General features: G+C 42.1%; 1 protein-coding gene across 1 annotated transcript; it reads right to left on the bottom strand.

The window, feature by feature from the left end:
* Nucleotides 1–513: 513 nt before the first annotated feature.
* On the bottom strand, nucleotides 514–21,807 carry Nagk (N-acetylglucosamine kinase). Its single transcript, XM_080267080.1, has 5 exons — nucleotides 21,754–21,807; nucleotides 4,073–4,214; nucleotides 3,398–3,508; nucleotides 1,223–1,346; nucleotides 514–559 (listed from the first exon to the last, which is right to left on the bottom strand). Exons 1-5 carry the CDS (start codon nucleotides 21,805–21,807, stop codon nucleotides 514–516), a joined length of 477 nt encoding a protein of 158 aa, XP_080123206.1.
* Nucleotides 21,808–25,772: the final 3,965 nt, after the last annotated feature.

Below are 25,772 nucleotides of genomic sequence, written 5' to 3'. Positions count from 1 at the left end.
ATGCAACTGATAACATGGAAAAGCAAGTTATCCAGAACTTCTGGTGAACCTACATGACAACATACCCTAATGCTGATTATTTCTCCCTGGATTTATTGCCTTTTGCATTTTAAGTTCCTGGTGGTAACATACTGAACAGATGTTAGTGTTCAATCAAGTGTACCTTAAAAAAAAAAAAATGATAATTTTAAATCAGTGAATATTTTTAAAACAGTGAAAAATAAGTTGAATGTACTAGTGAAGATATAAATAAACGTACTGTATTTGAATTCTGATGTTCTTCATAGTATCAAAGTATTGAATAACTGATAACAGTGTTGTTATTAACCTGCCACGTCCCGGCAGATTTTTCACCAGTGACCTTCCCCAGTCCAGGCAGATTTTCATTTTTTTTTTTTTTTTTTTTTTTTTGGGGGGGGGGCTAAAACCTCCGTGTTCCATGAGAAACATTGGAAATTCAGAAAGAAAGTACTCAACTGAGCTTAAAAATGCCCAATACAGGTGACCCTACCCTTACCTGGTACCCTGTTCTCTTGAGCCAGGCTCCTGAGAAGATTTTCTGTGGGAGGGGTAACTATTCCAAACCACTCAGGATAGGTAGATATTTATTTATTTGGTACGAATTTACATGTAGTACAAGAGTATGTTGGTTTTCACACAGTAATATATGCGATTAAGGATTGTTTCACTCACCAAACACATCGACATACTGCACCCTCTTTGGCGACGTTATCTGCTCATCACTTCTGATTGTTTCTTCCTCTAACGCCATGTAAACTTTGTCCTCCACATTGTCATCGATTGGGGAATCACTGTCACCCTGAATTTCGTACCATGGCGCGACATGTCTTTGCTGGCCAGGTCATTGGTAACAGGTGAGTTGCCGAGACAGTGGTGTGGGGGGGGAGGTGATGAGGGGTAAGGCATTGTCCCTGCCTGGCATCGGGTAGAGGAAGGTGTCCCGTGTATACGTACCAAAAATCACACCCGAAACTTGAAAACTGTGCAAGTGACGGACCTTGCAATTGCAGCGCATTTATTAACATCAATGGGAGTCACAGTGACAAAACGTTCGGGAACATATTTACCTCAACAGGATGCGACGGGTTAAAGTGATGTGATTATGAAATTTACTGAGTAACATTAAAAATTCTACACATTATCAACTGGGATTTCCATCAAGTATGTTTCTAGATATGGTACTGGATTTCAATTAACTAACCTGTCCTTAATCCCAAAGTGAGCAAAGATAATACTCCTCAGCTTCTCTGTACTGTATGGAGGCTCGATCAGGTTGTCATCCTCATCAAAGAGTAGCTTCACACCCCGGGCTGCTATCCAGTATCCTGCAGTAAAGTGGAATGTCAGAAGAGAATGCATACCACAATAGCCAGAGGATGACATTTGTGCAGCAACCTTACTAGATCCTTTTGACTTTAACCTAACCCAGATTTTCTTCCTTTTGTAACCTGTTTCACATAATTCAGTGAGAAATGACGACAATGCTACAGCTAAGCATCTTTTTCATAGCACTTTTTTGTGACTAGCATCATATTTTAGCCTTCATTTATAGTTACAATTTGGTATTCAAGGTGGAGAGATGGCAATGTTTGGTCGTTAAGAGTATATATATATTTTTTAAATTATACTGTACAAAGTAACTTTTCTCTAATTTACAATGGCATTAACTGTGCGAGTGGATGGTGAGCTAAGTGAGTTCTTTGATCTCAATGTGGGACTGAAAGAGGGTTGTGTGATGTCTCCATGGCTGTTTAATACATACATGGATGGGGTTGTAAAGGAGGTGCAAGGTAGGCCAGTGGATGTGGGGATGGCTCTAATGAATGAGGGCGAGATGTGGAAGATTCCGGTGTTGCTGTTTGCTGATGATACAATATTGTTGAGTGAAGATGAATGGGAGCTGCAAGGTTTGGTGAATGAATTTGGGAGAGTGTGTAGGAAGAGGAATCTGGAAGTTAATGTATACAAGAGTAAAGTTATGGTGTTTGAGAGGAATGAAGTCACAGAATGCACAGTGAGGTTGGATGATGAGGATATGGAGAATGTGAGTACATTCAAGTACTTGGGTAGTGTGATGAGTAAGGATGGAACTTTTGGGGATGAAGTGCTTGAAAGGGTACAGCAGAGAAGGAGGGTTGTTGGTTCACTGAAAGCAGTGATGAGAAATAGGGAGGTGAGTATGGAAGTTAAGAAGTCGCTGCATGATAGTATTGTAATCCCTACCCTGATGTATGGAAGTGAGGCATGGACCTTGCTAGAGGGGAACAAGTCAAGGGTGAGAGCAATGGAAATGAGTTACTTGAGCATGTGGAGTGACATGGAGGGACAGGCTGACGAATGAAGAAGTGAAGAAACGTTGTGGGGTGGAAGTGGATGTGGTTGAGATTATGAGAAATACACTGAGGTGGTTTGGACATGTAGAGAGAATGGAGAATGAAAGACTGACTAAGAGGATGTATGCAGGTGAGGTGGAGGGAGGGAGAGGGAGGGGAAGACTGAGGATGAGGTAGAGGGGTGGAGTTGAGAGGTATATGAGGGAGGGAGGAGTGAGTTGGGGGGAGAGTAGGCAAATGGTGGGTGACAGAGCGACTTGGAGGTGTTTTGTCTGCGGCCACCCTTTGCAGGATTAGGGCATCGGGCTATAGATAGATAGATAGATTAATTGTCGTAAAGAACAAAAAGCAGGTGCCACAGAACAACTGTAATCCTTTCTCATGTTACACCTGCAAGTATATATGGCACCCTTTACTATATACAGTATTATTTGCTGCATTTTCATGGGTTTAGGAGACCCCTTACAGTTTTTCCTGAGGAATTTGTTTTTCATATTACATCCTGATTAACTTTTTTTTTTGGGGGGAGGAGGGAAACAATGTTCCATGTACACAAATAAAGTGATAAGGAAGAGGTGCAGGGAGACTAATTTTAATACCAATATAGCTTGCACATAGGGTATAACAAATACAACACTTTATTCAAATGTTATCTGCAGAAATGAGAATACAGGCCCTTAGCTTAGACTGTGTGCTGTATTATCACAATCAAAGTCTGCCAACACTTCCATGCTGCCTATGGTAGTGGAAGGTATTATATAAAATATTTTCATGTGATATCAATATGAATGCGCACGCACACACACTCACACACGCACGCACGTGCACACACACACACACACACAAACACACACACACACACACAAACACACACACACACATATGAGGCAGGATACTCTCTGATGCTGATTTGGGGAAGAATGATGTACACTGTACATGGGAGGAAGGAAAACATGCTGGCAAAGGACTGTTGGCAAACATTTGCTTTTGATACTACGGTATTGTATATCCTGGCACTCCAACAAAATCCTTCCACTGCTCACCACTGCCCTCATCCCCCAGTATGTGTCCCCAGCCTCCACAGCGGAAGGTGCACCCATCGGGGTTCACTAAGAGGGCATTACTCCCAGTCCCACTGATGAGTACAATGCCTCCTGCAAAACGTGATGCACATTACCATCATTGTCTTGCTTATTTAAGTAAGAAATTACAGTACAGGTATTTACCATTACCATGAAAATTCACCAACAGTATGGTAGTTCATGTAGGCTTATATTGTGCCTTAGGCAATTTGTTATGGATGAAAACCCTACAAATGACAAACTCTTCATCAATTTGATGTAGTGGAACACAGTGCATTATGCTTAGCTAACTGATTATAAGGAAGTCAGTACCAGATACTAAATTTCAAGGCTAAATACCTGCTACTGTATTATTATGCATATAATTATGTGATATCATTCTTAGACTCTGTTAAATGTGTTCTGATTTTTATTTCTGAGTCACTGATTGGTTTCAATGGATTAGTGCTGATCTTTCAACTTTAATACTGTATTAAGTTTGTTTTCAGTATGACTACATTTGAAAAATAAGTGTTGAAGAATCATTTGTACTAGTACACCTAAACCACTACAAATTGTCTCATTATTTTTTGTCAAATACAGAAGAAATCTTACAGAGTACCACACTGCTAATAACGTACAGTATGATTAACTAACCCTTGCGTGTGCCGGTGGCTATGGATCCATAAGTGTCTGATGCAACAGAGATGTGGCGTGCAAGGTCGGGATACTGAGCCTGTACAGTTGCTTCAAGCTCACGGTTCTTCTCGTCTTCCTCGCACCCACTAAGACACAAACCCTGTACCAGGATAAAAACTCTGAATACAGCACAACAGATAGTCAACAACAACAACAAAAATAGACAGTCCTAATTACGTGGGATACAATAAATCCTAAAATATCACCACTTTTTCCATATACTGTAGCTGACATGTACAGTTTAGTAGAGTGTACTGTAATTTGAGGGAACTATGCTCTCTTTAACTTGGCCTAAAATTGCCATCTCTCTATCTTTAATGTGGTAATTACAGATTAGCAGGAGAATATGATGCTTGTCATGAAGAAGTGCTATGGAAAGAATATACAGCCATAGTACAGTATTATCTTATTCTACCTCTGAGCTACAAGAAATAGACTGCAAAAGGGGAAAAAATCTGGGCCAGTTTAAGATGAAATGAGTATAGTAAGTCAGCTTTACAGTTACCAGTGGTAAAATACCATTCAGTTATTCTGTAACTTAGGGCAGACTATATCCCCTTGAAGGTTTATTATGTATTTACCGTTATTAACATTCTTGCTGTCTCCAGACAATTTTATTCAGCTTTGAGAATGGCCTCTGCTACCAAAAGGGTTAATGAAGCTATAATCCTTCCAGTTTGAACAATCAACCTTGAGATCAATAAAATCATCAAACAACAGTAAGAATATAATAGAAAACTTTTTTTCCATCATTCTTTCCTCCTCCTCCTGCCTGTGGGTGACTCTACACTGAGTGACAAGCCAAATGGTTTCCTGTACACCAGGAAATTATTTACTATGCTGGGTGGTAACCATATAACCAAATTTTGGCACCTGGTGATTTAATTGGTAATTATTGCGCTCCAGTCAGATTGAGCCGGTGAAGGTTTATATCCAAGGGGTGGTTGGAGTTTATTGCTCATGTAATGTCACTCAGGGATGAGTGAGGCTGGTCACTCTCATCTTAAATGTCGGGACCAACTGCCTAGCCCCGGGCTCCTACGCTCCTCATGGGGCAATGTAGGATTGGATAATAGATGGATGGATATGTCAATCCTTCTCATTCAAACAATCAACCATGAAGTAAATAAAATCATCTAAGGACAGCAAGAGTGTAATAGAAAATGTCATCAAACTGAAGTATTATTAGAAAAAAAAAAAAAATGACAACTGCCTGTATCATAACTGTACAGTACTCATGCTTGACATTTTGAAATATGGGATGAAGAGTTTTGGAATACTGTACAGTGTGTCTTGTTCTGGTGATATGCCATTGGGATTTATTGCTCCTATGATGCCACTCAGGGAGGAGCAACTACCTATATAGTTCTTTCACCTTAACTTGGCCCAGAATTTCATCCTTCTGCAGCTTATTTCACATAGTTCAGTGGCAGAAGAAAATACAACAGCTCTATCCTTTCCATAGCACTCCTTCATGCCTAGCATTGTATTCCAGTGTTATGGTAATCTGGTGTTACAACTTGTCCTTTTGCAGATTATTTTACATAGTTCATTGGCAGAAATAAGACAATACTATGCTCTATATCCTTTCCACTGCACTCCCTCATGAGTAGGATTATATAACAGTGGTATTTCTCCCATCTTTCCTGTCACTTCTTACTGCTTTTCTTTCCTTTACAGGTGGCTTTACATTGAGTGACAAGCCAAATGGTTTCCTGTAGGCCAAGAAACCATTTACAACGCAGGGTGGTAACCATACAACCAAACCATACATACTCCCTACATGTCAACAAGTGGGTTGGTGGAGGGTTAGTGCCCCTCCCCGTAAAACAAATAACTCAAAGTCAAATGGCCACCCCTTACGGGATTATGGCGTCTGGCAATAGAGAGATAGACAGAGAGTTGCAACTCAACATTCAAGATGCAAAGATTGCAGTGTTAGGCCAAGTTAGAGTAAAAAGGAGTATAGAGATGGTAAAAAGAGTATAGTCAATCTTGCCTTAAATGTCTGGACTAAGTTGGCTAGCCCTGGACCCCTATGCTCTTGGTGAGGTATTGAAGGTGACATTATACCATATTTTCCGGCAGCATCAGCAACATCCAGGCATCTTGAGGCAAAGTTACTGTACTCCTGAACATCTATCCCATTATCTCTACAGATAATTTTTTAAGCTTTATCAAAATCACAATATGTTTAGATATAAAGTACTTATCTCTAATATCAGGAACTAAATTGCCTTGCATAATTAACAGACCATATTTATTACTGTAAGTCCATAATAATCTGCATTTTATGGGTTATTTTTGCTGTTTACTTCACTGTAAATTAAATATAAATTAACCTTTTCAGTGCCAAGCCTGCCTACAAAGCTGATTTGTCAGTTTCTCCCAATTACAGTACTAATGGTACAGAAAACAGTGTAATATTTTGCAACTCATGCCGGACATATAACATGGACTGCCTTTTTTACATCATTACAGTATCATCAGGTGAAATGATCATTATATCATAAGAGTCTCAAGGAAACAAATGGTGTACTGTAGACCTGTAACCACTCTTGACACTCTTGACATCATTAACCCCCCCCAAAAAAAAAAAAATAATAATAATAATAATAATAATTGTGTCCCTTATCACCCCCTCAGGTGTAGGCTACCAAAGTCCAGTACATTGAAGGGTAGTTGACCAGCCTACTCCCCTTGATGGCATTACATGATTGAAATAAACCCTCACTCTTGACGTCATACCTCCTTGAAATTCTTATCTGTGTAATTAACATTCCCCAGTAATACACAAAGGACTGATAAAGCAGTGCGGTTAATTCCTCATAAAGAGATTAAGGTTCGTTAACTCTTTCACTGTGGCTGGTGCACCTGAGCATTTCCCGTGGGCTAGCAACATACAATTTTCTTTAACTGAGAGAATTTGTTGCAGTCAAATGCATAAAGCTTTTAGACCAGATAATGAAGGTAATGGAGAGAGTTCTAAAAGGTATGATTAGAGAATGAGTGAATATTTATAAGATGCAGTTTGGGTTTATGTCAGGCAAAGGGACCACTGATACCATATTCACTGTTCGACAGATTCAGGAAAAATATATGAGAAAGAAGAGGGAACTGTACTTTGTTTTTGTTGATTTGGAGAAGGCCTTTGACAGAGTCCCTAGAGAGGTGGTGAAGTGGGCAGTAAGAAAGCTTGGGATTGAGGAGTGGAGGGGAAGTAATTCCATCTTGTGCAGTGTCTGGTAAGTGGGTGCATAAGAGATGTAGTGGTATTAGAGGTAGACTGCAAGATAATGCTAATTTCATATGTGTGGTGTGTTAGGGAGAGCAGGTGGAGATTGTCAAGTGCGAAAGGATTGAACTTGCTGGTGAGTCTCCTGAGTGTGTGGAAGAGTTCTGTTATTTGAAAGATATGTTATATGCTGGAGGTGGGGCTGAAGCTAGCTCTATGGCTAGAGTGAGGAGTGGTTGGAAGAAGTTCTGAGAGCTGTTGTCTCTCCTGACACTGAGAAGGCTCTCCCTTCATGCTAAGGAATCTTTGTATGCAGCATGTGTTGGGAGTGTAATGCTGTATGGTAGTGAGACTTGGGCAGTAAAGGAAGAGGATATTCGTAAGCTCAAACGTACAGAAATTACAATGATCAGGTGGATGTGCAGTGCATCCCTGAGTGTAAGGCCTGGGGGGTCTAGGTTTACGATGGAAGAGTTGAGGGGTACGATGGGACTGGAGTGTATTGGTGTTGTGATGAGGAGAGGTAGATTGAGAAGGTCTGGGTATGTGGAGTCAATGGGGGATGATAAATGGGTGCAAAAAGTGAGAAGTGTTAATGTTAGGAGCATGTTGCAGCCTTCAAAAATGAATGAACGAACAGTACAGTATATTTATCTCTGTTATCTGCTGATGATTTTATGCATCTTGGGAGACTTTTTGTACTGAAGGGGTTAGATGTACCAGTAGCTTCCTTCAACCCTTCCTTTATGAGAGACCTTTAAGCTAAGTGAAGCTATCTGAGGGGTAGCTACAATAAAATTACTAAGATGCAATAACAGTACATGTATAGTGAAAAGATTAATAAAGGTTGTTTCTGACTGCTTCAGTATTGATCTTTCTTATGCTGAATAATTTCTGTCTTGCGGTCTATCTATATCTATATACCTAGGCTGCTTCCCCCAAGGAAAGGGAGGTACCATGAAAAAATTAAACAAGATACCACTTTACTGTTCCTATTGTTGTGGCCCCAGACTCACCTGAAATGTGAACCTAGTGAACTGCAGGCTGACCAGAAGTTCCTCCCAAGCTGAGGAAAATAATCTGGTAGCGTTCCTTCACCATACCTTGACCCAGATTTTTAGCCCTTTTGCAGCTACTTTTGTGCACCTCATAGGCACAATATGACAATGCTACAGCCCAACCTCCTTTCCATAGCACTTGTTTGTGACTAGCTGTACCCAGTATGTCTGTGCATTAATCTCTTATTACATATCAACACTGAAGATGAAGAGGTGACAGTTTTAGGCCAAGTTAGAGTAAGGACAGTATAGCAGGAAGAGAACAATAAAATGATAACCTTGGGTTGATGACGCAGTTACAGTAATGCTTCAAGTTCATGGTCAAGGACAAGATAAGCCAGGCACGTGGGGTTGTAGTCTCCTCACTTTTTCATTAATGATTTATCTCCTATACTACGCATTATTTTTTTCCCCCTTTGTGTTATTATACAGTACAGGTATTTTGATATCATGATGTTGGCATGAAGACCACAGATGTGAGTAATAATGCATTTACTGTATAATATAAAAACTTTTGTAACTGGTAAGGAAGAGGTGGTAAACGGCTTCCTTAACATCAACATACTGTAACTGGCATAAAGACCACAGATGAGAATATTAATGTCATGTGTAAAAATCAACTGGTAAGGTAGAGTGATAGAACTTCCATAGGTATTGAAAATATGAGGCATGGTAACTGCTTAATGCTCATGCAACAACAAATTCATTTAGTTATAGCCACAGTGTCTATAAAATACAGTAGTAAGGTTTTTGTCTTCATATGAGGGAAACTGTTTTTATCCCTCAGATGATGTGAGGCCACTCCAAATCTGAAAATAATCATATGAGGGTAGCAAAAACAAAACTGTCAAGATTCATCATTAGAGGGTTATTGAAGACTTCCTAACCCTAAATAATGGAAGACTGCTCCCAGACTGAATCAAAATGCCTGCCAGTAGATTCATGTCATTGTTAGAGGGTAAAGGAATGTCCCAAATTGCCATTTTCTTATTTCTGTGAATGAAGCCTACTGGTATGTAGAATGCAGTGTTATGGTGTATTTCCCAACTAATTTGCAGCCCACATCATTCAGTCCATCCAGAAAAGGTGAACTTTATATGAACAATTTCATTCTTATTGAAATTTTCAACCACTTCAATACAGTGAGATACTTTTCATTTATTTATTTATTCATTTTTTTTTTCAACCTGATAATTTTAATTAGCTTAGGAGAATAACCTAGAAGTGAAGGTGTCAATGAAGGGAATAAAAGTGTCAGGAAAGAGCAAAATTACAATAAAAACAAAAAATAGTTAAGTGGATTTAGAGGGAGGGGGAGGCCAAGGATGAGATGGAAGGATGGGGTGGACAGGTATATGAGAGAAGGGGGTGTGAGTTGGAAGCAGGGAAGTGGGGGACAGGGCGATGTGAAGGCGATTTGTTTGTGTCCACCCTGTATGGGATTGAGGCATCTGGCAATAGATAGATAGATAGGATTAATCAAGGGATGATTTTTTTTGTTTTCTAATGCACACATGAGTTTTTATTTATGCTAACGTCAGATAATTTTGTTTTAACTTGGAAGAGACTTCAAACTGGAGGGGTTAGATTGCCTACAGCCTTCATTAACCCCTTCAGTACAAGAGATATATCTTAAACTGAATATAACCATCCAGAGGTAGCAAGAATAAACTGTGAAGGACCAATATATTGAAGAGGTTAGAGAAACCATATCTTTACATTACCTTCAACTACTTAGGGAAAATTTTTAAATTACGGTGAGCCACGTCATGACACAGACGAGTCCCAACATTCAAGCCCTTTTACCAGATAAACAGGTCGACATTCAATTAATTTCACCTGATACTACAATCGTAAGTTTTATTGCCTCAGCTGATGTCTAAATGATTAGTACAGGTGCAGGAAGGGAGATATCGTCCCCTGATATCAGTAGGAGATTAATTTCTTGTCAGTTTAACCATTAACCTCTTCACTGCAGTTATGTAAGTTTAATATTACTCAGACTGCCATCAGATTATTTGATTCTAACTTTAAAAAATTGTGAAAGTGACTGTGATTCAAAAGGAAAAGTACTTAAACATTCCCCCAAACTGCAAAACACAATTGTTCATTTTACAATCCTGGTCTTTTTTTCACGAATAGCACAGTAGGATAGCAGACGTAGTTCCAGTCATAAACTTTTCCACTAACTCAATCTGTACTAAAACTAATTAAGGATAATACAGGGTGGTCCATATACAATACTCTTGCCAGGTGAATTTTCTTTCCCATTGCCACACCCACACCAGCAGACTGAGCATCCCCGTAACACAAAGATACCTGCAGTACTTTAAAGACCACCCTGTATACACTATCCACCACTTGCTCTCTTGCCAACACCTTCCATACTCAGTAAAATATGACATTTCCTAAAGGAAAAGAATATACTTCAATCCACTCAGCTGACTCAAAATGCAAAATAGGGATTGATAACGAGAGAGAGAGAGAGAGAGAGAGAGCAATGCCAAGGTGAAAAAGAAAGTGAACATTTGAATGGAAGAACTGTAAATATGAACGTAAGTCGTTAGTTAGGGGCGTACATTTAGTTAAAAACATTCCTTTCACTCTGGCCATTCTCTCTCTCTCTCTCTCTCTCTCTCTCTCACACACACACACACACACACGCACACAGTTATATCCGATAGGTTTGTTTCTGTTTAACTTTTTCATGTAGTCTTCCTTCACACAACTTTTTTTTTTTTTTTTCACATTCACTCTTTCCCTGGCCTCCCATCCCTTTCACCTTCTCTCTCTCCACTTTCCTCCTCCCTCCAACCGTATCTTTCTTCCCCCTACTACATCCTTCCTCCCTTTCACCTTCAATCTCCTCATTTTCTTCCTCCCTTCAACATTATCTTTTTCCCCCTCCTCTACTTCTCTAATCCCCCTCGTTTCCTCGCTCCTCACTTTCCTCCTCCCTCCAACCTTATCTTCTCCCCCCTCCTCTGCTTCCTTCCTCCCTTTCACCTCTCCTCATGTTTCTCCTCCCAACAACTTTATCATTCTCGCCTCATTTTCGTCTTCCCTCCGACCTTATCTTTCTCCCCCTCCGTTACTTCCTTCCTACCCCTAATCTCCCTATATCCCCTTATCTTCCTCTCTGACACAGCCTTCCTTCCCCATGTATCCCCAATCCTGTCTCCTACCTCTTATCTCCCATTCCTCTTCCTTATCTTCTTCCTGTGCCACTTCTTCCTCACATTTCAAGACCATACTCTTGTTTTACTCTCTCTTATCTCCCTCCCTTCATCAACCTTCCCTCCCTTCTGTCCCACGTCTTCCTCCTTTCTCTCCCTACTTTTCTCCATTCTTATCTTCACACTCCTCCCCTTATCTCCTCTCCAGCACCCTTACTCGTATCTCCCTTCCTTCTGCCCTTCATCATCATCTTTCCTATCCACTACTTTCCTCCCTCTTACTAACATTCCTCGCTACTTCCCATCCCCTCCTACCTCCCCCGACTCCTCCTTACTCAGCTTACCTCCTATCCCTTCTCCTTCCACTCTATCTCCCTCCACCCTAACCAGCACCTCTCTCGCTCTCAACCTCTCTCTATGCCCCTCCCCTCCCTCTCTCCTTCTCCCTCCCTCCCTTCCACTTCCCTCACCACCCTCTCTCCTTCTCCCTTCCTATCCCTCGCCTCCTCTCCTGCTCTCCCCTTTCCCTCTCCTTCACACTCCTTTCCCATGTCCATCCCCCCCTTACCCTAAAGGTGCATCCTATCCTCTCCTTCCCCTCTGATCTACCTCCGTTCGGTTAAAATTACAAACGTATGTTAATGCAATATGTACCACTGGAACTGTTCACGGTAATGTAAAACCTTTCCCTTCCCTCCTTCCCACTCCCTTCCCCTCTGCCTCTTCCTCTCCCTCGCCCGCTCTCTCCGTCTTCCTCCCTTCCTCTCCTTTCCCCTTCCCTGTCTCCCTTCCTCTCTCCTTCCCCACCCACTCTCACTTTTCCCTCCCTCCTTCATTCACCGATGCATATCACAATCACAAGTTATTGACCTTTATCTGGGTCATGATCCAGTGTTCAGTGTTTCCACAAGCCCAACATTTACTCACCCAAGCGCACCCTCACCATCAACAGAAGCTCATGTCCTCAGTATTTTCTCTATTTGCTGATTTTTTTTTATTATTATGATTATTATTAAGTTGAGTCTAGCAGCCTATTTTCTTTTCTGGCTCTTCATTTCTTCCTTTCTTTTTTTTTTCCCCCCTACATTTCCTTATCTGTTTTCTTCTGTGACAATTTTACCACTATCATCAATAGTTTTAGAATTATCCTTGGTCTGAGATCTCCCGCTGACTGCCTGACTGACTGAACAGACGCCTAAAAGAATGATACGAGGGAACGATTATAGAGATCACCCGCCTCAGTAATAATTATCCCAGGTACGTAAAATAACCGACTGATTAAAAGGATATAACAAAAATAACACTTGGGAAAAATATGTATCTTCCTTTACCCTCCATCCCCTCCTCGTCCCTTTGTCCCCCCTCCCCTCCATCCCCTCCTCGTCCCTTTGTCCCCCCTCCCCTCCATCCCCTTCCTATTGTCCCCCCTCCATCCCTCCCCCTCCCCCCTTGTATCTTGCCATCTCCCGTTCCCTCCGACCTCCGTCTCCCTCTCATCGTCTTCCCGTCCTTCCCTTTCCCTCTCTATTTCCTGTTCCATAATCACTTTCCCTCCTTATGTTCTTCACTTTCCCTTTCATTCTCTCCTGTAAACGAACCTTCCCCTCCTTCCATCTTTCTTCATTCCTTTTTCCTTCTCTTATATTTACTTCCTACTTCCCTACTCACTTCCTCTATCCTTCCTCCTCCTCTATCCCCCTTTCTTCCTTCTCCTTTCTTTCTGTCCTCCTCCTCTTCCTCCTTTTCCCAGTCTCCTTTCCCTCTCTTCCTCCTCCCGTCTCTTTCTTCCTTCCCTTTTCTTTACCTCTTCTATTCTTACTCTCTCTGTCCCCGCTTTTCCACTATTCTTACATTCCTCTTCCTTCCCCACCCCCCTCTCTTTCTTGGGGGTGGCTCAGTGGTAGAGCGCCTGACTCGAGAACAAAGGGTCGAGAGTTCGCGCCCAACCCGAGCAGCTGCCCTGCTGGGAGGGGTAGTGCTCTCCCATCACCTAGCGGGGCGATGTGATCTGTCAAGGTCTAGCTCGGGGAAATATTTCCCCATATAAAAAACTCAAAAAAATTCTCTCTCTCTCTCTCTCTCTCTCTCTCTCCTTCCTACCGTCTCCCTCCTTATTTTCTTTTTCCTTCATTCCTTCTTTTCTACCTCCCATATACCCCTCTTCTGCTAATATCTCTTTATTGTCGGTCATCTGTTCTCTCTCTCTCTCTCTCTCTCTCTCTCTCTCTCTCTCTCTCTCTCTCTCTCTCTCTCTCTCTCTCTCTCTCTCATTTAAACATCATCCACAGCATAATTACTACATTTAGGCCAAAGAACTAGCATTACAACAGGATCTATTTTAAGACGCAGGGCATAATACTCTAACGGATTTTTAAATGCTATTTACACGTTCTCTCTCTCTCTCTAAGTCTGCCTCCAGACATTCCTCTCATCCATTCCTTTGCGTACCACCACCACCACAATCTCCTTCACTAATACCTCCTCTTCTCATCCTCCTCTGAAACCTCCTCTTCCTTCTCCTCCAAAATCTTCTCTTCCTTCTTCTCCAATACCTTCTCTTCCTTCTCCAATACCTTCTCTTCCTTCTCCAATACCTTCTCTTCCTTCCCCTCCCTCTCTAACATTTTCTTGGCCTTCCTCCTTTCCCATATCGCTGTTTCTGGTTTTCCTTCTTACCATTATTTTTTCATACATATTTTCTTGTTTATTCCCATTTCTTTCTCCCCATTTTTGCCTTCCTTCACCCCCTTCTTCCTCGTCACTCCATTTTCTATCCCTCTCAACTCCTTTTCTATTTCTCAACCCTTTTCCAATCTCTCCCGTTCCTCTCCTGTCCCTTTCAGCCTTTCATCAGCTTCCAATCCTTTACCGTCCCGTTCTACCCTCTTACCTCGTCCTATCTACCCCTTTTTTCCATCTCCTTCTGCCCTTTTTCTTCCATCTCTATCTACCCCTTTTCTTCCATCTCTATATCTACCTCTTTTCTTCCATCTCTCTATCTGCCCGTTTTCCTTCTCTCAATCTACCCCTTTTCTTTCATCTCTATCTACCCCTTCTACCCCTTTTCATCTCTATCTACCCCTTTTCTTCCATCTCTCTATCTACCCCTTCTTTTCCATCTACGTCTACCCATTTTCTTCCATCTCTACTGTATATCTACCCATTTTCCTTCACCTCTCTACCCCTTCCCTCTTTACCATCTTCCCTGCCACTTAACCACGTCCTCGAATTATAAGTAGAGGTTCCTAACACCTCTCCCTATGCGATTTACTTGCTTTTCCCATCTTAGTACTTTATGTTATTGATATAACTTCTTCATCAACATAATTTGCAAGTAGCGGACAAGAGGATGGTGAAGTGTAATGGCCAGAATAATCACTGAGGAAGATATGTTACGTACAACTTAAAATACAATGCAGTACAACAGAAGCCTTAGTGCTAAGGAGGTGGATAGCGAAGGTTGTGACATGAAGTACAAATTATGTTTTTCACGACTATTTATTATCATTTTTCACCGTCGTCACTTACCATTGCCTCTAATACAGTGTCGAGTGAAAGCAGAGCTCTTTAATTGTGACATGAAGTACAGACTAGGTTTTTCACGATTATTTACTATCATTTTTCACCGTCGTCACTTACCAGGGCCTCCAGTACGGTGTCGGCTGGAAGTTCGGCCTGTTTTTTGGCGTCCTGAACAAGGTGGTAGATCCGGCGCAGCACCTCACTCACGCCCAGCAGCTGTGGAGAGGAAGGGATAGGGTTTAGTGTGTGTGTGTGTGTGTGTGTGTATGTGTGTGTGTGTGTGTGTGTGTGTGTGTGTGTGTGTGTGTGTGTGTGTGTGTGTCGATGGTAATGGTGACAGTGGACGAAATAGTAACAGTCGTGACGGTGATGACAGTTGTAATGATGGTGATGGTGGTGGTAGTGGTAGCGATAGTGGTAGTGGTGCAGGTTATGACGGTAGTGACTGACAGGTGATTGTGGTACGAGTAACAGTGGTAGGCTGACTGGGATAGTGCTGATGATGGTTCTAGAAAGTGGTAGTGGTGATGATTGGTGCTGATAGTGGTGATGGTGATAATGACGGGTGATAGTGGTGATCAAGACAGGTGGTGATAGTGATGATTCCAGTCGTTATGGTGACAGGGATGGCGGTGGTGATAGTGGTGATGGTGATGGTTCCAGTCGTGATAGTGAGTGTGGTGGTGACAGTGGTGGTGGTGGTGGTGGTGCAAGTGGGGCTGGTTTGGTGGTGAAGAAGCAAGGTCATCTGGTGCGACATGGCGGTCTCTCTCTCTCTCTCTCTCTCTCTCTCTCTCTCTCTCTCTCTCTCTCTCTCTCTCTCAATACAGCATCCATTTTACCTGTCTGCCTACCTGTTTATATTCTCTCTCTCTCTCTCTCTCTCTCTCTCTCTCTCTCTTAATACAGCATCCATTTTACCTATCTGCCTACCTGTTTATATTCTCTCTCTCTCTCTCTCTCTCTCTCTCTCTCTCTCTCTCTCTCAGCACATATTAGGAATGAAGGAAGGGGAGAGAGGCTTGTTAGTAGACGAACAGTTAAGTACACAGGAAGGTAGAACTGTCGGGTAAGTAGGTTAGTAGGCTGGTAGATAAATTAGTAGGTACAGGCAAGTTAGTAGGTAAGTAGGTAGGTAAAAAGTATGGGTAAGTAGGTCAGTAGGTACAGAAAAATTGGCTGGTAAGGAAAGGTAGACGGACACGTAGAAAGGTAGGTAGACAGATAGAAGGGTAGGTAAGTAGGTAGGTGGGTACGCAAGACCAGGTAGTAAATATAAACAGTAGGTACACAAGTAAATAAAGATGCTGGACTGACACACACACACACACACACACAAATATATATATATATATATATATATATATATATATATATATATATATATATATATATATATATACACACACACACACACACACACACACACACCGTATACAGGTAGGCAAACAGGTAAATAAAGATGCTGGATTGGGAGAGAGAGAGAGAGAGAGAGAGAGGGGGGGGGAAGGAGTTAGACAGGCCAGGTAGCGGTTCACCTTGGTTTCTTACGGTGGTACTGGATGTATGAGAATACAAGTTGCTCCATAATGATTGATGTTTCATTTCATTCTTTTCGCATTTGTTAGAACACAATTCGGGCCGATTTCCTTGATAATTTAAATGTCTGCAGTATATGTGGATAAGTCTTCATTCTCTAAAAATGCAACCTTAATCAAATTTACAGCACCAAACATCAGATTATGTAGGACTGAGCGGTGCCTATTTTAGTAAAATTTAAAATGCTTTAATGCATGTTAGTATATTTTCATGCTGCAAAAATGGAATTTTTGCCTACTCAAACACTTACAATTGTCAAACTCGAAAGCGCACAACTCAACTATTTCCGCAATTTTCAGAATGTTTTCCCCCGTGCAGCAGACAACAATGTGTGTTTGGCCGAGTTGCACAATCAGACTGCACTGGGGAACTTTCCTCTGTCCGGGCACTGATGCACCTCTCGTATTCTCCTTGGTTTAAATGGTTTCCTAGCACTTCTTAGCGATTTATTCTGCATATTGCCCGTTGCTGTGATATTGTATGTTGTTTGCCTTTTTTAATATCGATATAGATTGGACAGAGAGAGAGAGAGAGACGGGGGGGGGGGGCAGTCATGAAGAAGTGCTTTGGAAGTATTGTCTTATTCTGCCACTGAGCTACGTGAAATAAGCTGGAAAATGACAAAATGAGCCAAGTTAAAGTAAAACAACTATATTCGACTTACCAATTTCTCTCTGTCTCTCTCTCTCTGTCTCTCTCTCTCTCTCTCTCTCTCTCTCTCTCTCTCTCTCTCTCTCTCTCTCTCTCTCCGACACACGCTAGCAATCACCTTCACAAGCATACGCGTAATGACGGGGATGAGAAAACGAGTTACTAAAATACTGTAATACTATTGGCTTCGCGCAGAAAAAATATATGATTTCATTATAATTATTTTTGTATTTTTTCCACTGTAAGCTCGTCTGCCTAGCACAAAATGGGCGGTAAAATACATGAACAGATCTTTATTTTTTATTTGTATATTTATTTTTTTACATTTTAAAGAAAAATAAAGAAAAAATCCATACACCAGACTACAGGTGTCCTCTGCTCATAATAGTAATAGTCATCATCATCATCCGGACCTACTTTCCCACCAAAGGGCAGGGTGAGGAGTAGCAATGTCCAGACAGCACAAACCTGCCCAATCCAATAGGCCACGCTTCCATTCACCCATCATTCAAGCCAAAGGAATCCTGGCTCTACCGGATACGCCACAAACATTCACCACATTCTGTAGCTTCACACAAACGTATCCGATAATAATAATAATAATAATAATAATAATAATAACAACAACAACAACAGTAAAAATAATCTGTTCACTCAGCCAAATCTACTTCCTTTACCTTCACTTACCCCCCTATTTTCGTCCTTTTGCAGTCTGTTTCACAAAACTCAGTGTCAGGAAAAGACAGTGCTACCTCTATACATCCTTTCCACAGCACTTCTTTGTGACTTGCACCACATTCTTGAGTTAATATACTGTTACAACTCGCCATTCCAGACAAACAGATGGCAGTTTTAGGCCAAGTTAGAGTAAACAGAGTATAGTCACCCTTAACCAATTCAATGGGATTTTTTTTCCTGTGTAAAATCGACGTCTGTGCCGTTTTTTATTCTAACCTGACCTAAAACTACCACCTCTATCTTGAATAATGAGTTGTAACGAGAGATTAACACTAGATTATGCTGCTAGTCATGAAAAAATGCTATGGAAAGGATGTAGAGCCGTAGTATTGTCTTTACCACTAAGTGAAATACGCAGCAAATGGACGAACATCTTTGCCAAGTCAAGGTGAAAGAATTACAATGGTAACAAAAAATACGTAAATTTGTACACGTGGAAATGTTGGGTGAGAGACACAGAACTTAATCTCTCTCTCTCTCTCTCTCTCTCTCTAACGTTCTGTGTAGCCCAAAAGTTTGAGAAAATAAAGAATTCAAACTCTAATAACCTGTCTCTCTCCCACCCAACATTTCCAATACGTAAATGGTCATCACAGTGGAGAGATTCTTGAAGTTTCTGATCACTACTGTCAGGGCTATCGTTATGTAAAATTGAATCGTCCAGAGACAGGCTGAGAAGAATCGTAGTTACTGTAATTTGAAGGAGATTGCTTAGTAAGGTGCAAGTAGCTATGATGTAACTTAACAAACTTCATCTCTCTCTCTCTCTCTCTCTCTCTCTCTCTCTCTCTCTCTCTCTCTCTCTATCAATCGTCCATCTATCTGTCTATCTATCTATCTCTATCTCTGAGCTGTTTTAGGAGGAATATCCACTCCTTTCACTTAGCCATAAAGACTGCTGTTGTACTTAAATTCTTCAGTGTGTGTGTGTGTGTGTGTGTGTGTGTGTGTGTGTGTGTTCTATCTGGTTATAAGATTTTTCCTTTTTATTATGACGCCTTTTTTTTCTTCCTTTCTTTCTTTTTTTTTTTTTACTGTCACCTCGCCTAACATTCTCACAGGTGGATTTCAATTATGTGCCTCCTGTCCAAATATATATGTATTTTTTTTCCTTTTTTATTATTAAGTAACCGTAAGACAAGTTTCCTGCACTATACTGTTATACCAGCAAGGGCGGCCACCACTGCAAGGACTAGGGTAAGTGGCTAAGTGTAGCGCCTCGACATTTATCTAGACAACTGAGCGAACGCCATTCTTCCCCCTCCTCCCTCCGTTTCACCTTATAACGTACCGTACATATTACCTTAACCCAAATACATACACACACACACACACACACACATACATGAACTGATACATGCATACAAACATACAACCAAACAAACATACATACACTATTTATAAATTACATTCGTCGGCAAGTGTAACTTTTTTTTCTCTACTGTCACAGTACATGAATCAAGAATCGTACTGACTAAAAATTACGTCAATAAAAACTTCCAAGCTAAAACTCACCTTCACTGGATTGCAAGTGAATCAAAAAATGATTCTTGAGGAAATTTTGAAGTCAAACTCACTTAACAATACTTTCGAATTCATCTTGATTCTCGTAAGAAAAACCGTGCAAGTGATCCCTAGTTCCAAGGCGGGTTTAGTCACGAAATTTTCCTCAGGCAAAATAGTTCCAAATGTATCCAGATATTGAGTTCCGCATTGCTTTTGATCTTGGCTTTTCGTATGTAAACAAACCACGTACCGTCTCATCCACGTGCCTAACTTATTGTAGTATACTGTATTTAACCGAATTCGGCGCACATGACTTTAGGTTACAGAGCGATACGTGGTAATTATATCGTTATAGCGACATGATCCCACCTCTTGTGCGATTAAATAGAAGTCGAGATGATTTTGAACCTGAAATTCCCGCCAAAACACAGCATTCCTCAGCCTTCTCTTCTGGGCTGTCAGTGAGATGGATTGTAGAAAGTGTGACTATTAATACACCAAGGTAAAGTGAATGTCGGTGTAAGGCCTAAAGGAGAGAGAGAGAGAGAGTAAAAAATCACAAATACCGAAAACAAAGTACTGTATAAAGATAATGCATCGGTTGAGAGCAAAATTGTGGAAGCGGAGTACTACTGGCTCATAGATAGATATATTAGACAGACAGATAGATTGTCAGATAGATAGATATATAGACAGACAGAAAAACTGATATATAGACAGATAGACAGACGGATATTTAAGGTGAAAGTAAAATGGGAAGAAACTGTTGGAAGCGGGAATACCGAGACGTGAACCGGGGAGAGACCTGGGAGAGACTGTAGGAAAATGTGTGTGTGTGTGTGTGTGTGTGTGTGTGTGTGTGTGTGTGTGTGTGTGTGTGTGTGTGTGTGTGTGTGTGTGTGTGTGTGTGTGTGTGCCACGTGACGCTGCAACTCTCACGCCACACTGACCTCAACACACACACACACACACACACACACACACACACACACACGGACATGCCACCACTTTCGCAACACTGGATGTGATGACGAGGACAGATGTGGTAAAGGGCAGGGAGTCAGGGCAGGCCTCGTGACCTTGTTCCAACCCCCCGCCTCTCCCCGACCCAACTTGACCCCCATCTCCCGCCTCTCACTCGCCCTCCCCCCGTAGGCCTCATCACCATGGACCCCGTGGGCTGGTCAGGCCTGTCACCCAGATAATGCCTCCATTATACTCCTAGTACCATTCCTGACCCATTATTCTGGGCGTGAAGGTTGTACCATAAAGAACAACCATTATCATTATTATCATCATCTTTCTATACAGGCTAACTGTTATTGCTTAACCCCGATCAGTGTGGCAAAGCAGACCCGTTGACCACATATATGCAACGGCATGGCACAGCACAGTACAAACACTGTAAGGAACAGTCACCCCCTTGTGGCAGAGCCTCATCAAGGTCGGACCAGGGTCCTTCCCAAGGAGAGGTGCTGGGAAATAAGGGGAGGTTTGGCTCCAGGGTGGACGCCACAGTTGCTTCGCTCTACCCAGGGTGCACAGCGCCATTATATGTAGGCTTCTCCTCAGCGCCGTACTATATAATAAAACATGCCATCAGCACTATTAATCCTTCGAAGAGCTTTAACTTTTACCGCAAGTATAAAAAAAACATCCTGGGCCGACAAAAGGCAACCATTGGGCTACGTGCTGTTTGTGTCGCATGGCGTGGTGTCAAAACTGCACTTGGGGCGCGGCGGGAACGTTGACCTTGTTTGGCCGTGGCGTCAGAGGTTTCTGGGACTACTTTCTGGCACCCACGGTCACCCATCCGTCGACAACAGGGTCAACAACTACTTCATAGCGCTTTTATACCCATTTTACTCTAACTTGCCCTAAAACTGTCACCTCTGCATCTTGAATATTGCGTTGTCGCAATATAATAACACTAGATGCCAGTCACGAAGAAGTGTTATGGAAGGGATGTAGAAACACAGTAGAGTCTGACCCTGCAATAAATAATAACAGGGTCAGTAACGATACTATACAGGTTGGCATATTTAACACTCCTCTTCCACCAAGCCGTGCGATTTCTCGTGTGTTGCAGGGACGGCTCCGTCAGCGCCATCAGTGTCTATCCTGTATCATCTCATTTCCCACTGCCACACTCACGCCCACACCAGCTTCCTCAGTCGTCCCCACAACACACAAGATACCGCCGGACATCTTCGGTCTCTTAAACTTTGTCTCAGTCATTATTACCCCTTCAGACTCCCTAACGGTCACCTGCAACCTTTCAGACTCTTTAACCGTCACACATACACACCCTTTCAAATTCTTTAATTGCCAGGTTCAGCTCTTCTACCTCCTCAACTGCCAATCTGAATCATTTAAATTCCCTAACGGCCACTTTCAGACCTTTATATTCCATAACGGCCACCTTCAGACCTTTAAACTCCCTAAAGGTCACTTTTAGTCCTTTAAATTCCATAACGGCCACCTTTAGCCCTTTAAATTTCATAGCGGTCACCTTCAGTCCTTTAATTTCGTAATGGTCACACTTCAAACTCTCGAAGTCAGTCACCTTTAGAGGCTGGGGCGGACATGCCACGCACGCGTTAAAATATGAAGTGAACCTTATTTTTATCTTTCTCCTCTATTCTTCCTTTGTTTTGTGAGGAAACAGTCACGAAGGCCAAAGATTATTTATATACTGCTCAAAAACTGTAATTCTGATGGGAGGAGAGAAATATCCCTCCCTTACTGGACACGGCTGTTATATTCTTAAGCTTAGCGAATACCCCTCGTAGAGAAGCGGTTGACCCTCTTCCCATACGCCTAATCCCGGGGTTCATCCAAGCCTTTCCATCACGGATCACCACCACTACAAGTCCTCCTCCTTCACGGTCTCCTCAACTTTCTTCCTCCTCTTCCTCCCCCGTCTTCCTCTCCTCATCTCCCTTCCCATCCTGCCCAACCTTTCTTACACTCTGAGTACTGTACTTTCACCACACTCAGACCAGCCCTTGCCCTTTCACCTACCCTTATCTGACCCTACTCAATCCTTCCACCTACCCTTATTTACACCAGTCTACTTTACCCTACCTCTCTCTCCTCTACCCCGCCCCACCCCGCCCTGCCCTGCCCTGCCGTATCTTACCTTCTCTTATCCTTCCCTCTGCTATGCCCTGCCCTGCCCTACCTTCTCTTTCTCTAACTCACCCTGACCAGTCCTGCCCTACCCTAGCCTGCCTACATATCACTGCTTTGTCCTGTCCTACCCTACCTTTTCTTACCCTACCTTTCTGCGTTCCCCTGCCCTGCCCTACATTCTCTTACCCTGCCCTCCCCTATCCTGTTTTACCCTATCCTACCTTCTATTACCCTACCATCCCCTGCCCTGTCTTATCCTACATTCCTTCCCCATACCCACACCACCCTGCCAAGCCCTACCTCACCTCCCCTTACCTCCCTCCCCCCTGCTTTGTCCCTGCATTTGTCTTTATCTTACTCCCTCCCTGTCTTTACCTTACCTACCCTCTGCGCCTCGCCAGTGGGTCAGGGGCACACAGAAAAAGCCGCCAGAAGGACCCCCTCACCTTCCCGCAGCCGCCCCGGACTGAAGCCCAACCCGGAATTAACACGCCCATTCCGTCCCATCAACATAATCCGGAAACTCGAACGCGACTTTGCAGTATCCTGGTTCTTGAAGCATAAGCATGATGAGGATAAGGTGAAATAATTCATTGTTAATCCGGAAATGCGAACGCCCTTTTTACTACACTATCGGTTACTGTATACTGGACGAATCCATAAGTAATCCGAAAATAAGAACGCATTTTTTTTTTCCTGCGTTATCGGATGTGGTGAAAGAATTCATACATAATCCGGAAATATAAACGTTCTTTTTTTTTACTGCATTATCGGTTATACTGGGTGAATTCTTAAATAATCCGGAAATGCGAACAATCTTTTTTTTACAGCATTATTTTGGTTCCTATTAGCATAATGAGGACATGCTGGAAGAACGCATACAAAATCCGGATATGAGAACTCAATGTTGTGTTGTAAAGGTGAAAATAAATAAATAAATAAATAAAAGTAAGAGTAACGGTGCCAGTCCTGTATTCTTACATTGACCATAAATGTTATTCCATTTGATTTTTTTTTTTTACTCCAACATTGTAATTTAGGTCTTAATCATGCTAGCCAAATATGACTTTTCGAGAGATACGTCTAGCAATAAAGGGGTTAATGAAAGCTATATCTAACCCCTCCAATTGGACGAGTCTCTCAAATACTGAATAAAATCGCCTGTAAAAGCAAAAGTAAAATTTAAAAAATGTCATCTGCTAAAGTAGTTACGATTTTTTAAATGCTACACTTTAGCCAGCTAAGGAAGGTCCTAGCACCCGAACAAAGACAAGTGACATGACTTCCGCATTTGTTATTAACCCGGACATCTCCCCTGCCTCGATTAATATGCCGTCAACTAAGGCAAGGGGGTGGCTAGAAAGGGGAACGACAGCCTCTTAATCAAGAGGTCATATGCACTATCACCCTTGCCAACAAGCCTGCACCAGTTTGGTAAAGTGCAAACATCCCGCCCTGCACTTATCCAGGAGAAAGATAATGACTAATACTATTCTAACTGGTGATGTCACGATTGTCAGATGTCAGATCTGCCGTTGTGGTTGTCAGAGTGGAAAAATCGTGCGGCTGCGGTTGTTTTGTTCAGGATGATATGAGGAACAGCCTTTACCAACACACCAGGCACTGTTTCATAATGAATGCATTGACGAGGAAGGCGACTTCCCTTCCCTTATAACTCTAACCTGACTGATCTTGGGTTATAAAAGATTAATGTGTTTTAACAACTGGGCCAGACTGTGCATTCAACATCTGTTGAACTTTAACAAACAAGTATTTCGACATTATGAGATGAAGAACCACTTTCCTTGTCTTCCTCCCATTTGGTAATGGTTATGATTAACTGCTTTTTATTTACAATTTTCTTGTATTTGGTCTTCAATACTGAGACAGTCCAAGAATGGTTTCCGCCCTACCTTCCCTACAGTCTACCTTCTCATCAGGCGACTGTGAAAATTTTGTGAGGTTACTCTATGACCATGGCTGTGAATCTTTGCATCATCATTAATCCTACGCTTAAATGAATAAATAAACAACACAAGTAGGATCAAGAACAGAGATATGGCTAAAATAAAATACAAGGATATGGAATGGCTGACAAGGTAAAGTACAAGGGCCTCAGAGAATCACGCCTTGTTGAAACTTTATTGAGGCGATGTATGTGCACGATCACTATGCAGGTCAACAATGCAATGCCCACAGCCAACTGAGAGAGAGAGAGAGAGAGAGAGAGAGAAAGAGAGAGAGAGAGAGAAATGCAGCTCTTTTTAAACTTTTTACCCCTGTCATGGTCGGGATAACTTAGAGTATTTTCTCCTCTCCTCTCCTCTCTCTCTCTCTCTCTCTCTCTCTCTAACGCTGTACAAGTATGTGATGGAATATTTAATGCCTATGCGATAGAGCGGTGTTTGTTCGTAATATATGTGTGACGTCAACCTTAACACTTGTGCCGTGTGTGTGTGTGTGTGTGTGTGTGTGTGTGTGTGTGTGTAGGTAGGTAGGTATTTATGCGCATGAACTAGTGTGAATGTGTATACGCAACCTGTGTATGCGTCGACAAGTGTATTAATATGTACGTATGTATGCATGTATGTATGTATGTATGCAGGCATGTGTACACAGATGTGAGGGTGGGGGGTCACACGTGTGTCCAGGTGTGAGTGAAGGTGTATTGTACAATCCCATATTCTCACATCTGCATACACACACACACACACACACAGGCTACACCAAAACTGTATATATACACAAGATCACATATCCAGCATACACATGCACACGACTATACAGACACGCACACCGGCTCTAACAAAACAAGAATACTCTCTCTCTCTCTCTCAACAAAACCCGGCCTTGCGCAACACCGGGATAACGCCACATACCAAGAAAAACGCTAGAATACCACAGAGAACGTGACTTTCCCATAAGCTGCCTTCGTAACTGTGGCCTTAGGTTAGAACTGAGGGAGGCTGGCGAGGGAGGAAGGGGGGGAGTTACTGGCCTAATATATTACACTTTTTACCCCTGTCATGGTCGGGATA

This window comes from Coenobita brevimanus, chromosome 23 (genome assembly GCF_032717465.1).
Source record: "Coenobita brevimanus isolate Jiangsu-jjx chromosome 23, ASM3271746v2, whole genome shotgun sequence".
In the NCBI taxonomy this organism is placed as follows: domain Eukaryota; kingdom Metazoa; phylum Arthropoda; class Malacostraca; order Decapoda; family Coenobitidae; genus Coenobita; species Coenobita brevimanus.
This window is presented reverse-complemented; position numbering and strand designations above follow the sequence as displayed.